Source organism: Triticum urartu, chromosome 2 (assembly GCF_003073215.2).
Source record: "Triticum urartu cultivar G1812 chromosome 2, Tu2.1, whole genome shotgun sequence".
Taxonomy (NCBI): domain Eukaryota; kingdom Viridiplantae; phylum Streptophyta; class Magnoliopsida; order Poales; family Poaceae; genus Triticum; species Triticum urartu.
This window is the reverse complement of record NC_053023.1, coordinates 208664981-208679414: the sequence shown is the minus strand read 5'-3', so window position 1 is coordinate 208679414 and position 14434 is coordinate 208664981. Positions and strand designations below refer to the sequence as shown.

Genomic DNA, 14434 nt, shown 5'->3' with positions numbered 1-14434 from the left:
AGGACACGTTTCCTTAACGAATTTCTTGACATTTGAATGACACACTTGATTTGAGAACTTGATTTGAGAATGTAGCATATTTAGCTCGATAAGAAATATAATATGAATGAGTCCACGAACGCCCTGTACGTGGCGATCCGATGACCCGCCTTTCGCCATGGCCGTTCTCGACGCCGTCCGTAATCCATGCCCTGGCATTCTCGAACATCGTGTTGACATCAGGCCCAGCGACGGTGCCCTCCATGGTTTTACGCACGGCGTCCCTCCATAGAGGCATGTGGATGTGTATGCCCATAAGAAAAAAGATATGTTATTTTTGTTGTATTAGGAAGCTTCTGATCGTCACTTAATAGTAGAGATAAAATCTTATGGGGAATATCTGATTTTGATTTGTAAGATTATCGAGAAATATCTTATGTCTCTTTTTTAGGAAGGTGATCTCACATATATGGTGTGATTTTTGAATTCTTAATTACCTATTATTTACGTAATTGAATTAAATCAACACCTGCCAAAGCAAGCATGAAACAAAATCTCTCATTTAATGGCATTTGGGTTTTTAATAAGAGAAGGAAAAAATCCGTGGGAAGGGTGGTGAGAGGTGAGACGAAAAAAGCGGACGAAAATAAACCGGAGTACCAGACTATCAACTCCTCCATTAAAAGTAGAGATAAGAGAACAGTGAGTATACTGCTACGCAAGATAAAGATAGGGAGGTTATTGATTAGGCCGGCCAGCTTCTGAAAGGCTGAAACCAAAGTATGAAATATTCTTCGATTATCTGTAACGGAAACAGTACCATCTAATTAGTTGATTTTAACGCCCCAACCACCTCTCTCTCTCTCTCTCTCTCTCTCTCTCCTGTGTTTATATAAGCCAGGCTGTCTCTCTCTTTGCAAAGCTATTCCTTCTTCTTTCATAGAAGCACAGCTTGTAGTTCAGCTTTACTTCTGCTTTACCCTACACACAAGAAACCATGGATGATCTGGTTAGCAGCTCATCTTTGAAGAGTGTCCTCAGCTGCAGTGAAGCGGAGGCTCAGCCGGAGGAGAGTTCCTGGACCGATTACTTTGTGGATTTCATGATGTCCGAGGAGGAGAAGAAGATGCAAGGGGCCTCATATTGCAGTTTTGATCAGGAGGAGGAGGAGGGCTCTATGATCTCCGATGCCGCCTCCCTCGCTCCGGCGGCGTTGGCAGATAGGTACAAGGGGCTCAAGAAGCTCAAGAAGAAAGTCTTCAAGGCCCTGGATCATGATGATTCCTTGGAGGATACTGCAAGCTCTCCTGTCAATAGCCCTAAGGTATAGCTACAATTGTGAATTGGCTTCACTTTTTGGTTAAAATTAGACAAGTCCTTGGAGTACATGTATGTAGTTGGTGTTAATTTTGCTTGTTTTGATTTGCTTTTTTCAAGGTCAGTGCTTTGTCACAGCTGGAATTCAGCCCTAAAAGAAGGTGCAATGTTACGGACCTCGCCAAGGTAATTCATAATAATTCATTAATTGATACGTGTGTTCTTGAAATGGTATATAAATTATATACTTGAGCGATATTTTTCTTCGGAATTGTGGATCTTGTGCCTACATAGTTGTCAATAACCTGTTAGTTTTTCTTGCATGAAGGGGGCTGGGATTGGCAACGATTACGGGAGAGACGGAATGGACTGTGAAGATGCAGATGCGGTGATGGAAGGAGTGAGATTTCTGGATCAAAGCCAGAGGGGTATAACTCCATGTGCAGAGCTCAAGGACAAGGGGCTTTGTTTGGTTCCGTTGTCCATGTTGCTGAACTACCAGGGCTAACTTTGAGACTTATAAGGCCCTGTGTTTGGAATGCACTATTTTTTTTTCCGAATCTTGTCGGAATTGGATTACTTCCTGAAATTCCTTCAAAATTTCCGTGAAATTCCTGCGTTCCAAACATGAAGTTGAACATGTGTGTGGTTTACACTGTACAGATATCTATGGGATAATTGACCAAAACATACAGTGTGCTGATGATAATGTGGATATTTTATTTCATGAAATATATGCGGATATTATTACAACTGTGTTTCATTCTGTCTTCAGCAGCTTTTCCAAAAAATTCTGTCTTCAGCTACTAGCTTATTAACAACCAACTGTGTTATAGAATATATATACAGATTGATGGAGCTCGGCTCGGTATAGTTCACTCACTTTATATTCAAATGAAAACCAAAATAATTAGAACAAAATCTACTAGATGGATGGGTTTCTACTGGATATCCCCCTCATTCATGCATATGGTGCGTAAGAAAGAGGTGATGTGGTACCAAATACAAATATTAGTACTACAAAAATGGCCAACGTGGTTTACACGATGCGTGCGTCCAGGGATATAACATAAGTCCTACGTTCGTGGTGAATATATGTTGTCCTCTCTTAGGTGTCACTTGTATTCGATATAACATAAAGTGTTTGTTGTTTCCATAGCGGCTGGCGCACTAGCTTATCAGCATGATAAACTGGGCTATCTACCTAGTACCTACTCACTTGTGTTCATCATATATAGCTACCTTACCATCCATGAGTGGTCAGTTTGCCAAACTTTCCCTCTGTTAATCTATACACCCATCACTTATGGCTGCATGCATCGATTGATGCAGGGCCGGGGGTTATCCTCCTTTTCCAAAAAAAAATACACCCATGACTTTGCACGTGCTATTGAAATCATGAAGAACAGATCGAGTTATCTCTTTTTTTGCAAGGAAAAAAATTCAGGGTTTATAGGAGTAAGCAATTTCCTTTTTGGAATAGATTGTGGATAATCATGGATCCCACAATGGCCATGCATTAGCTCATGCATTCATGAACTAGGCGGTTAGGAAGTAGCTTTCAGAAAGGAAATAGTTAAAGGCTTGACTGTTGCAGGGGATTGAAAAGGCTAGATGACTTGCTAACAAATCAATTAAATTGAAGGTTTGAGATATCCCTGATTGACAGCTTCACCCTATCTTCTTGCTAGTAAAACATTACTTTCCTTCAAATCAATCTTAGGCTATGGGTTTCAAACATGATGCCTGAGCTACATATTTATTTGTGGCCTCTGGTTATTCTTTTTTTCATTTTCCAGAACTTCGTGTTCGTTCTTATTTTTATTTTTTTGTGAGTTTCATTCTTATTGTTTGCGCACATGTAGGTGTAAATGAGGGGGGCATTGTTACCGCAGAATTTCTAACTTTCAAGTGCCTTTAGGGCTATGGAAATGGTTGGAATTTTATCGATCACGTTTTTTTTTGGCAAAGTGATGAGAGTAAATCTAAGTACAAACTAGCTATGTGGGATATACTTTGTAGACCAAATGACCAAGGGGGTTTGGGTATCGAGAACCTTGAAGTAAAGAACAAATGTCTACTTAGCAAATGGCTTTATCGGTTGTCTGTAAGGAGGATGGTGTGTGGATACATTTATTGTGTAACAAGTATCTACATTCCAAAACTCTGGCACAAGTTATGGCGCAGCCGACTGATTCTCCTTTTTGGAAGGGGTTGATGAGAACAAAGGTTTCCTTCTTTAATACAAGCAAATTCATAGTCAGGAATGGTCTACTACTAGATTATGGGAAGATACTTGGCTGGAGGAGAAGCCTCTAGCCCTACAGTATCCAATGTTATATAACAGTGTACAACGTAAAGACAATTTCATAAGTACAATACTAGGTTGAGTTCCCTTAGACATTTAGTTTTGGTGGGTACTGGTGGGGGAAAGATGGGATCGATGGCTATATTTAGTGCGCAGGTTGATCGAGGTTAACCTGTCTATTGTGCCAGATACCCTTCATTGAAAATTTTCGGTTTCTAATGTGTTCTCAGTAAAATTTATGTATGTAGACTTGATTAACATTGGACCAATCCCAAAGTCGCCTTATATTTGGATAATTAAGGTATTTATGTGGTTTGTGCAAAGGGTGTGATTTTAACTAAGGACAACTTGGAAAACCATAGATGGAAAGGTAGTAAACAGTGTTGTTATTGTGATCATGACAGGAAAAAAATTCAATACTTTTTTCTCAAATGCCCACTATCCAGGTTATTGTGGCATACAATACATGTGTCATTTAATGTCAGTCCTCCCAATAGCATCTCCATCTTATTTGGTACCTGGCTAAATAGAGTAGAGCCCAATACAGCGGCACAAAGTCGGGTGGGAGATTGTGTATTACTTTGGGCCATTTGAAAGTGCTGGAATGATGTTATCTTTAACATAACAAATGCCACAAACTTTTACATTGTTATCTTCCGGGCATCTAGACGGATCCGTATATGGTCGTTACTCAGTCGTGCGGACGCCACTGAGCATATGGCCTTTGGGTGCAACCGCTGGGAGACGGTAGCACGAGCTACGTACAATCAGCTTGGATGACAGTCCAATAATATGATAAGTGTTTAGTCATCTTGTCCTATTTCTGTCGCTTGTGGCATTTTTCTCTTTTTCAACTTGCTTGAGAACCCGAGATGAACTTCATAATTTGTCTGATACCTTACCAATAAAATGGATCTGTGCATCGCTTGATGTAGAGGCAGGGAGTAAACCTACTTTTCGAGAAAAAAAATCAGCTCATGGACTTAGCTATCAGTGAAATAATTTCATGCAACACCAATAAAGGCCTCATGTGGTGGTTTTAGTGGGAAACCGACTCAAAGAACTCATTATGTTGGTTTTCATGGACCAATGGATTCACTCCTTGTTGTAGTACGGTCTAAAAAAACTCCTTATTGTAGTCAGGTGCAGGAATTTCTCAAACAACTCCATCTCACTACTATAGAAACCCTTACAGGGGTAGATAATTAGTGGCGCCCCTATTTTTTAGTATGCATACGAATGACGTCTAGAAAAAACAGGACACCCCTAGTTTTCTACATCTCCTCTTCCTCGCTCGCTGGCCCGGAGCCTTGGCAAAGAACACTGATCTCAGGGGATTCCGAGAACCCAAGCAGGCACGACATTCTCCTCCTCACCACCCATGCTATGGACTGGACCTAGATTATGAAGAAGGCAAGGGGCAACACCTGTAGCTTGGTAAGCTGTTGCTAGCCCTCACTCCCTAGGCAGGTGGTATACGCCTTTCTAAGATAGTCATGGATGACAAAAGCGGCCCCAACTATGTCGACGCTCTCGACAAGATGACCATACCCTGGTCCCAGGTCAAGCCACACAGGTCTTGCGAGCCATCTTGGGACACCTAACTTGTTCTCTCGTACAGATCAACCTACCTGTCGTGTTTCACAACTATATCCATAGGGTGGAAGTCTTCCGCTTCGAGGTTATGGACCTCGAGAGCCCCATCCATGTCTTCCTCGGCAAGCCCAAGTATGCAAGATTCTTAGCAGCATTGTATTGTTCTTACCACCAGCTAGAGGAGAAAACCCTCAACACTGCACCCGAGCCTCCGCACGACTCTTACTAGGAAACATGAAGCCAACAACAACATGTTTTGTCCTACCCTCATATTTCAAAGGGATCCTAATTGAAATTAAGAGTAGTTAAAGTACTCCTTTGAGTCCTTTCACAAAGTATCGGATCAAAACCTTAACAATCAATGAATACATATCATCCTCAAGTCACAATCATTCATTCCCTTTGATACCCTGATTATTTTCACTTCAAGGTCTCCGGTTCCGAACAATAATATGCAGATAACTTGCAGGTAAGATTCAATCACATATATATTCAGGAAAACACATATGGTCTAGATCTAGAATCATGGCACTTGGGACCTAGTGTGAAGTGTTAAGTAAAGCGAAGTCATTGAAACATTAATCTCATAACATAATGGGTACTAAGCATCAAACCAAATTTGGCATCTATTACATAAAGGATGTCATCTAATTCCCATCCACCGCATGTGCCTATAGAGAAACTACTCACACATGAGTGGGGAGATCATGAAATTAGTGATGGAGAAGTGACCGGTGATGGAGATGGAAAATAACCCCCTCCCGGAGGCCAGGCCAGCCTCAAGACAGCCCTCCGAAAAGAGATCAGTGGTGGTGGCAGCTCCATCCTGTAGAAAAATCTGATAAAATCCCCCAAGGATTTTTGGTGCAGAAGGCTTATATAGGTGAAAGGGTGTCTGGAGGTCTGCCATAGGGGCCCCACATGACGCACCTCACGACTAGGGGTGGGCTTTGGGCCAGGGCCACATGGAGGCCATGGGTACTCCCTGGCCCCATATTCTAGTTATGTGGCTCTTTTATATGGAAAACTTCGAGCATAAATTTTTGTGGACACTTTTCCTTCGTGAAAATAACCCCATGCCAAATTTTGCTGAAATAGCGCCAATCTAGTTAGTTTTCATCCAAATTATGCAAGTTAGAGGGAAAAATATAGCAGCAGTATTTGGAAAAGTAAATACGTTTGAGACATATCAACCATCACAAACACAAAGAAATTGGCTTCTGCTTTCACTTTAAAGGAATCGACACGAGACCTAAAGTGTTAGTCAACCGCTCAACTAGCTATCAGGCAGAGTGCAAGTCTAGGCCTTGCATTTTTATGTGAAAATATAATAATGATTGTGGTCGGAAGACAAAAAATTGAATGAAGTCTTGAATCAACGTAGCTGATCATTAGGCAGCGTAGAAGTTCTTATAATCTATGCGAATGCAAGAGTCGTTTGAGCTATGAATATACGAAAAGCTCTCTCGTGGTACTAAGTAGGGGTGTACTCAACTTGTTTTCTCATGAAGACTGCAAACATTCCTCATCAAAATATACAAGTCAAGTTACAATGTGAAATTCATTGGAAATATGCCCGACATGATAATATTTCTCTATGTATACATCAGTTATTTGTATAGTCTGTGAACATCATTATAGATATGTATCAACAAGTATGTGAATTGTTTGTTGAAACTATATATTGTATGATGGTTGTTGTAATAGTCCTAGTTGATAATATTATGCCTACAATTATTCTTTGATTAGTATATGACTCAGTTGACGACTATGTTTCACAAGTCATAAGCATAAAGATGCTAACCTAATAGTATGGGCTCCAGATGGATATCACCGAGTCAGACAGACCCCGAGACACATCGAGATATCACAATCTGTTAGTCTTAAGCACAATGTATATGTCACGTCCTTGACTTGAGGTCTTTGCATGTACTCGGGATGTGGATTAACGCACTTAGGGTCTATCAAGTGCTACCCCGCAACTGTGTAATTATAAAGATAGCTTTTGAGTTAGTTGTAAAACATGTCATGAGACATGGTCGACCCAGACAGGACCCCCCCCCCCGACCCGGAGAGTTATTCTTAGGGCCATCTCAGGTCAAGTACCCGTATATCGTGAAGCAAAACGAATGTTGTATACGAAACATTGTCAATGAATGTCAATATAACTTTTTGCACACTTGGGAGTTGGGATGTTCTACTCGGAGCCACTACCAACTATCGACTTGAGCTATGTCCATGTGTCCGCTAACTATAGAGTCGGCGCTTAAGGAGCGAGAACCCACTCAAACTGAGATTAGTCTCGAGTAGAATTTGGGCGTCGAGTTCTAATGCGCCTCTGGTATTGAGCCCATCTCGGGATGTCTACATAAGTCGATGGACGGGACCTGATATAAGGGTTAGACAACCACATGACCTAGCCACCTCCACTTCCATGCCCACGTCTTACGATTAGATCTAGCAGTCCGAGTCCCAACGTTTCTCACTGTGCGTGCGGATACTTAGGAGGTGTTGCATTTGAGATGCTTGGGCGAACAATTCATGGTATCCGCTAGGAGACGGCAGGCACGCTTAGTCAACTATCCTTTCACTCTCGTGACTTCGCGTCTAGTGGTAAAACCCAAAGCTGTGATATCTAACTACAACACCTTCCTAGTTTGCATGGTTGTTTTTTTGTTGCACTAGAGTAACATACGGCGCAATCTCACCAAAATCCCCACTAGGATGGTGAGAACGAAACTTATCAAACTTTCACTTAGGAGGTGTTGCATTTGAGATGCTTGGGCGAACAATTCATGGTATCCGCTAGGAGACGGTAGGCACGCTTAGTCAACTATCCTTTCACTCTCGTGACTTCGCGTCTAGTGATAAAACCCAAAACTGTGATATCTAACTATAACACCTTCCTAGTTTGCATGGTTGTTTTTTTGTTGCACTAGAGTAACATACGGCGCAATCTCACCAAAATCCCCACTAGTATGGTGAGAACGAAACTTATCAAACTTTCTACTTTACAATCATTGAGTAGTGCTACTTTGAAACACTTTAGTGTATATTAAACACTTCTTCTTCAGTACAACCCCCTCTGAACACATCAAGTCGTGAAAATCTATCATGTTTTGATCATTTATCCATAATAAGTAGTACCATATTAGACATCGAACACACGACCTTCTGCTTTGTGAAATTGGTAACGGCCACGAGAACCATCACCGTTTAGTGATAATTATGTAGCGCACTTATTTATCACCTAGAGTGGACGTACTGTAGATGTTTTTTTATTAGAAATACTGTAGCAGATCAAAATTGGTGCTGTACAGCCGGACCGGACATTCTAGCTAAAGCGTTTTCATAGCTTAATGTGTTTTTTCATCTTTTGGAATATTTTTAAAAATACGAAACCTTTTTCAAAACTTGAACTTCTTTTGGAAACGTGATCTTTTATTTCAAATTTCTGAACTTTTTTTTATGAAAAATACTTTGATTTTGTGAATATTTTTCAAATCTTGAGAACAGTTTTTCAGAATTGTAAACATTTTCTGAAACTGCAGACATTTTTCAAAAAGGACGAATAATTTATCAAATTTGTGAACATTTTGTTGAAAACATGTCAGTTTTTGAATTTCCGAATATTTAAAAAATGTAAACACTTTTTCAAATTGGCGAGCATTATTGGAAAACAAAAACACAAACATTTTTTCAAATTGGAAAAAAAGTGTTCAAGTTAGTAAAATTTCCATACACACTTTGAAATTCCAAAATTGTTGACAAATTTCAGGAAATTGTTTGGAAAAAATAAAAATTTTATTTTGAGTGATAATGACCGGAATTACAAATACACTCATCTAACTTGTAGGCTATGGATAAATGATCCCAGCGTCTTGTAAGAGCCTGACATGGACATATTAGGCATCCATGTCAGGTTTGAATGACTTCCGATATCGTTTACATGTTGCGACATGTCTAACCATTTATTGGCCTATTTTCATTAAGAAAACTCTAGAAAATGCAAAACTTCTCAAAAATCTAAACAACTTGGCATAGTGCCTTGAATTGGTCATATAAGCTGGTGGAAAATATTGGGGGTTATTTGATAGATATCGAAAAACAACGAGCTTTCAATGGACCCTTCTGGCCTATTCGAACAGTCTGCGTTGAACATAGTCTATTTATAGACATCCTTAAAATGAACCCCACTTTTGCAAGAAGGTAGGCATGCCCATGGTAGGCACATGTCTGGTTTGGACGATTTTCGACACCATATGCAAGTAGTGACACATCTGGTCATTTTATCGGCCTTCTTAACCAAGAGAACTTCAAATAAATACAAAATTAGGCGAAAGCCCAAACAATTTAGCATGGTGCCTTGAATTGGTCATACAAGATCATGAAAAATGGGGCAATTTAAGGGATGTCGAGAAATAAGGTGCTCCCAAACATACCCTTCTGACCTATCCGAACACTCTCCATTGAACATGGTATTTTTTAGAAATATCAAGACTGCCCCCAACTTTTGCAAACAAGTGGGCATGCCCATGTTAGGCATCCATACCTAGTCTGAATGATTTTCGACACCATATGCACGTTGTGACATGTTCTGTCATTAATTGTCATTTTTTTCACCGAGAAAACTCCAGAAAATGCAAAACTTGTCGAAATCCCAAACAACTTCTCATGATGCCTTGAATTGGTCATATGAGGCCCTTGAAAATAATTGGAGTAATTTCAAGGATGTCGAGAAATAACATGCTCTCAGGCAGAGCCTCATGGCCCCCAGAACACACTTCGTTCAATATGGTCTATTTTTGTACATCCTTGAAATGATCCCAACTTTTGCCAACAGGTGGCATGCCCCTCATAGGCATTCATGCCATGTTGAACAATTTTCGACACCGTATGCAAGTTGCGACACGTTCAGCCTTTTTCTGCATTTTCTTACCGGGCCTGAGCCCGGCCCGAGCCCGCCAAAGCTCGACACGGCCCGGTCGGCCCGGCTACAGTTAAAATTGCATTTTTGCAGGCCCGTTCCTGGCCCAATCTACTTGTCGAGCTCATTTTCCAGGCCCGAGCCCGGCCCGATGGCACACTCAGGCTCAGCCCAGCCTGGGATTTTCGGGCCAGGTCGAGTCGGGCCATCCGGGCTGGGCGGCCCATGGCCAGGTATAGGCATGCCACGTGCTGGCAAATGTTGGGGTCATTTCAAGAATGTCCAAAAAAACACCATGCTCAACGTAGCATGTCTGAGTAGTCATTCATGCCAGGTTTGAAGGAACAATGTATTTAAAATCATAATTTATATAGATACTTAAAACTGTCATTTTAAGTTTCTAACATAACTAATAAGTAGAAAATGATAGAATTGAAACAAACAAATGCTTTTTAAAAGCATTTAATAAATATTTAAATGAAAAAAGAATTAAAATCATGATTTAAAAGAGTTACTTAAAACTACTGCTTTGGTATTTCAATTTTTGTACAGGTTTCAAAGAAAAAAGTTTTAAAAGGAAAAAAGATAAATTAACAAAAAAATGAGAAAAATGAAAAATAGAACAGAAAAGAAAATCTTAGGCCTTGCACAACTAAGCGACGACATCGGTCCTGTCAAGCGACTATTGAAATTTGTTCGGAATTTAAAACATTTCTCATTTTCACAAAAAATGTTCACAAATCAAAAAAATGTTCCGGCAAATGGAGAATAATTTTTATATCATATAGTTAGTCTCATTTTTTAAAAATGTTTTGGAATTTAATTTTTTGTCCGTGCTTTGAGAAAATGTCTGTTTCCACAATTTTGCTTGTGCTGTCCAAAAAATTATTCGCATTTTGAAATTATGAAAAGAAAATTAAAGACACAAACATTTTTTGAAATTACCTTAGAATTTTCAAAAATGCAAATAATTTTTAATTTATGCAGAAAATTTGGAAATAATGAACCTTTTGAAAATTTGGGCAACATTTTGAAAGCGTGACCATTTTTTGAAAAAGAAAGAAAAAACGTAACAGGAAAAGGAAAATAAATAAATAAAAAGAAATTATGAAAAAATGACCAGTTCACAAAGTGTTCGTAAAATCTTTTTAAAATTCCCAGCCCGTCACTTACTTAACTCGCCTATCTTTAGATAATCTACTGAAGGCATGATGTTGCAGTGATTGTGGACGCACGTAACGTTTTAAGTGGTCGTGGGTTCGATCCCCAGCTTGTGCGATCATTTTTCATCGCATGCCGCCGCAAATGGGCCGGCCCAAGTAAGCTGCCCTGCGTATACTTGACTACAAAAGTACACACAAAGTGCGAAATGTCCATATTAGCCTTTATACGTGTATTGCGAGGGGGGTTGTACCGAAGCGGGACTCGTATACTAAAAAGGATAATGGTATTTCTCCTTCTCTCTCACACACATTTTCTTTTTTCCTTTTATACTTTTCTTCTTTATTTGACACCTTTGTGCTGCATCTTTTATTTGATCTGTTTTTTTTATAGAAGCAACATCTTACAAGAAATACCAATACATTTTATATTGATAGTTCAACTGAATACAGAAATACCTCAATCTATGAACATGAGACAAACTGTCTATAATGCTTTTGTGTGTAAGGTAATCACATTGATCTAGCTTAGGATATGACAATGATGAACAATGGCTATTTGTGATAATCTATATGAAGTTAGCTATGTGATCATGTATAACATATGAGTGTAAAAAATATGTCTCTAATTATGTGATGATAATGGAATGAAGGTAGTGCGTGGCAATATACTCGGACCAAGAAATATTAGGGGCCAAATCAGAATCCTCCTGTAAAAAAGGTGAAAATATTCTATTAGAAACTAAGGCAACAGGAATTCTCATCTAATAACCTAGCGTAACGCACGTACGTGACCTAGCCGGCCGCCACCGCCCAAAAAGCTAGGGTTCTCCGCCTCCCGCCGGCGCCGATCCGTCCCGTCTCCGGTGGCCTTAGGGCCATGGAGGCGGAGTGGATCTCAGCCCTTGCCGGTGGGAGGGCTCTATTTTTAGATCTTTTTTCGAGCTTTGTTAGGGTTTGTGTCCTGCTCAGGAAGACGAGACGGTGGCGGCTCCCTGAAGATGGAATAAAGGTCTCCTCGCCTAGCCCCCGTTCCAGTGATGCGTCGAGCATCATAGGTGGGCGTGTGGAGGTGTGTCTCCGGCGGATCTGTCGTTGGTGGATTTGCTCGGATCTGTTCGTCGTTTGTTTTTGTTCATGTGTCTTCAGGTTGGTTCCTTCTGATCTACACTCTTCATCCGCGGCGGTTGCTGTTCTGATGCGTTGGTTCTATGGGGCCTTAGCACGACGACTTCACGACTGTCTACTACAACAAGGTTTGCCCGGCTCCGGCGAGGGAGGGGCGATGACAGCGGTGCGCCTTCGGCTCGCTTCAGTGCTTGTAGTCGTCGCTAGGTGGTCTATGGATCTGGATGTAATCTTTACTATTTCTAATGTTTGTTATACTACCTTGATTGAAGATGAATAGATTGTAAGTTTTCCCGAAAAAAAATACTCAGACCAAGATAGTATCTTTTTATGGGAGCAGTTTTGATGAGCCATGTGCGATAATCATTCTTCGAAGCGCCTTTATTTTAGATGTTCTTCGAAGAGCCTTCGTACTGAGAAATACAACTCTGTGTTTAGTAGTTCACACCCCAGATACTCAAGCATGTTACCATGATCATGAACTAGGAACAACACGTATACATTTGGGAGATATATAGATGTTGGCATGCATGTTACTGAAGCTTCCAACCAAAAGGTAGCACTGCATTTCTTAATCGACAATCATAATTAGGTTCCTAATCACTAGTTAGCCAGTTATCCATTGCCTTTTCCTTATTATAAATATATCGTCAAGATTAATTAAGATACCGATCTGCCCCGCAAAAAATAAAATAAAATAAGATGCCGATCTGAATTTTCAATTGGTGCAATGTATACATTGTACGCAGCAAGTCAAATACGGAGGAGCAGCAAGTAGATCAGCAATAGCCCCTCTTGCGGTTGCAGTCCTAGGAGAGAAGTATTGGTAGACTATCAAACTGAAAAATAGAGCGGTGTCCATGTGCGCAGCATTGAGGTTGGTAGACCATATCGAATCCACGCATTGGCCGCCTGCCATGAGGGATAGAAAAACTCCCTGTTGTTTCCCCCGTGTATATATCAGTGCTTTGATTCGTTTCGAAACAAAATTTAAAATCAAAACCTGGCTTTGCAGAATATTCCTCAGCCGTCTTGATTAAAAATTGCAGCAAGTTGGAAATCTTTAACGGAATTATACATAGTAGTATTTTCTTAGAAATGGTATACATAGTAGTATAACTCAGTTTTTTTTCGAAAAGGGGATAGTATAACTCAGTGGATTATAACTTACTTACAACTCAATGTTCTCTGGAATTTTCGTTGAGGTGCTGTGATCCAGCCAGTCTCGATGTTTTTGTTGCCGCCAATTAACAGTGAAACCTATCCTGATACGGTGATTTCAGGTGCCAAAACTAGTTTGGTTTGTTCTGGAGGATTTGCCAGTCTAGTTTCCAAATCCAAAAAACGAACGGACAAAACTAGAAAATGTTCGGTAAATGTTCTACTGTCAGTTACTCTGATTGTACCATCTCAACATAAATTCGGCGCAACAAGAACCTGAAAACCTTGACCCAGTTTTAATATGTTCCAGTATCCTTGACAAGATTTCAAATCCAATAATTGAAGAACTGATGAGTTGTTAAATGCAGTGCACTCTGATTGGAACCCCACTACGAAATCCAAGAGTTAGATAATGGTTACGTTGGTATTGGACCGAGGCCGGAATGAAACCGCAGGTGATTAGTATCTCCCGGCCAGCCGTACAATCACCGGTGGGAGCAAGCACAACTAGGGCGGTGAACTGCTAATCAGGTCTAATCCTAGGAGAGAACTTGTGAGTAAAATACTGTTCCGAAATCCGAATATTATTGGGCTTAAGGAGAGTTATGCCTGAGTGATGCGAAGGTGCCGTTGAAATTTTTGCACCACTTCAAATGTGCATCGACTAAAGATAATTCTTTCATAGCCAGATTTTATAATGCAGTACTGTATTAGTTGTGGTTGGTACTGCGCCGAATTATGACAATTCAGCAGCTACCTGAGTAGTTTGCGTTAGATATCGGTTCCTGCTTCTATCTCTCTTGACGGCAACGAAGAACAGGCTGCCTCTCGCGTCGCCTCCCCCGTGGGCGGCTCGGG

The 14434-nt window shown here is 40.4% G+C and overlaps 1 protein-coding gene across 1 annotated transcript; it reads left to right on the top strand.

The window, feature by feature from the left end:
- The first annotated feature begins 890 nt into the window (after positions 1-890).
- Positions 891-2053, top strand: LOC125541424 (vascular-related unknown protein 1-like). The gene is made up of 3 exons (XM_048704843.1): positions 891-1303; positions 1417-1482; positions 1625-2053. The coding sequence occupies exons 1-3, from the start codon at positions 977-979 to the stop codon at positions 1802-1804; spliced, it is 573 nt and encodes a 190-aa protein (XP_048560800.1). The 5' UTR covers positions 891-976; the 3' UTR covers positions 1805-2053.
- Positions 2054-14434: the final 12381 nt, after the last annotated feature.

Coding starts and splice junctions, on each gene's coding strand:
- LOC125541424 (XM_048704843.1), top strand. CDS start 977: ATGGATGATCTGGTTAGCAGCTCATCTTTGAAGAGTGTCCTCAGCTGC. Junction 1,304..1,416: donor CTCCTGTCAATAGCCCTAAG/GTATAGCTACAA, acceptor GCTTTTTTCAAG/GTCAGTGCTTTGTCACAGCT. Junction 1,483..1,624: donor ATGTTACGGACCTCGCCAAG/GTAATTCATAAT, acceptor TCTTGCATGAAG/GGGGCTGGGATTGGCAACGA.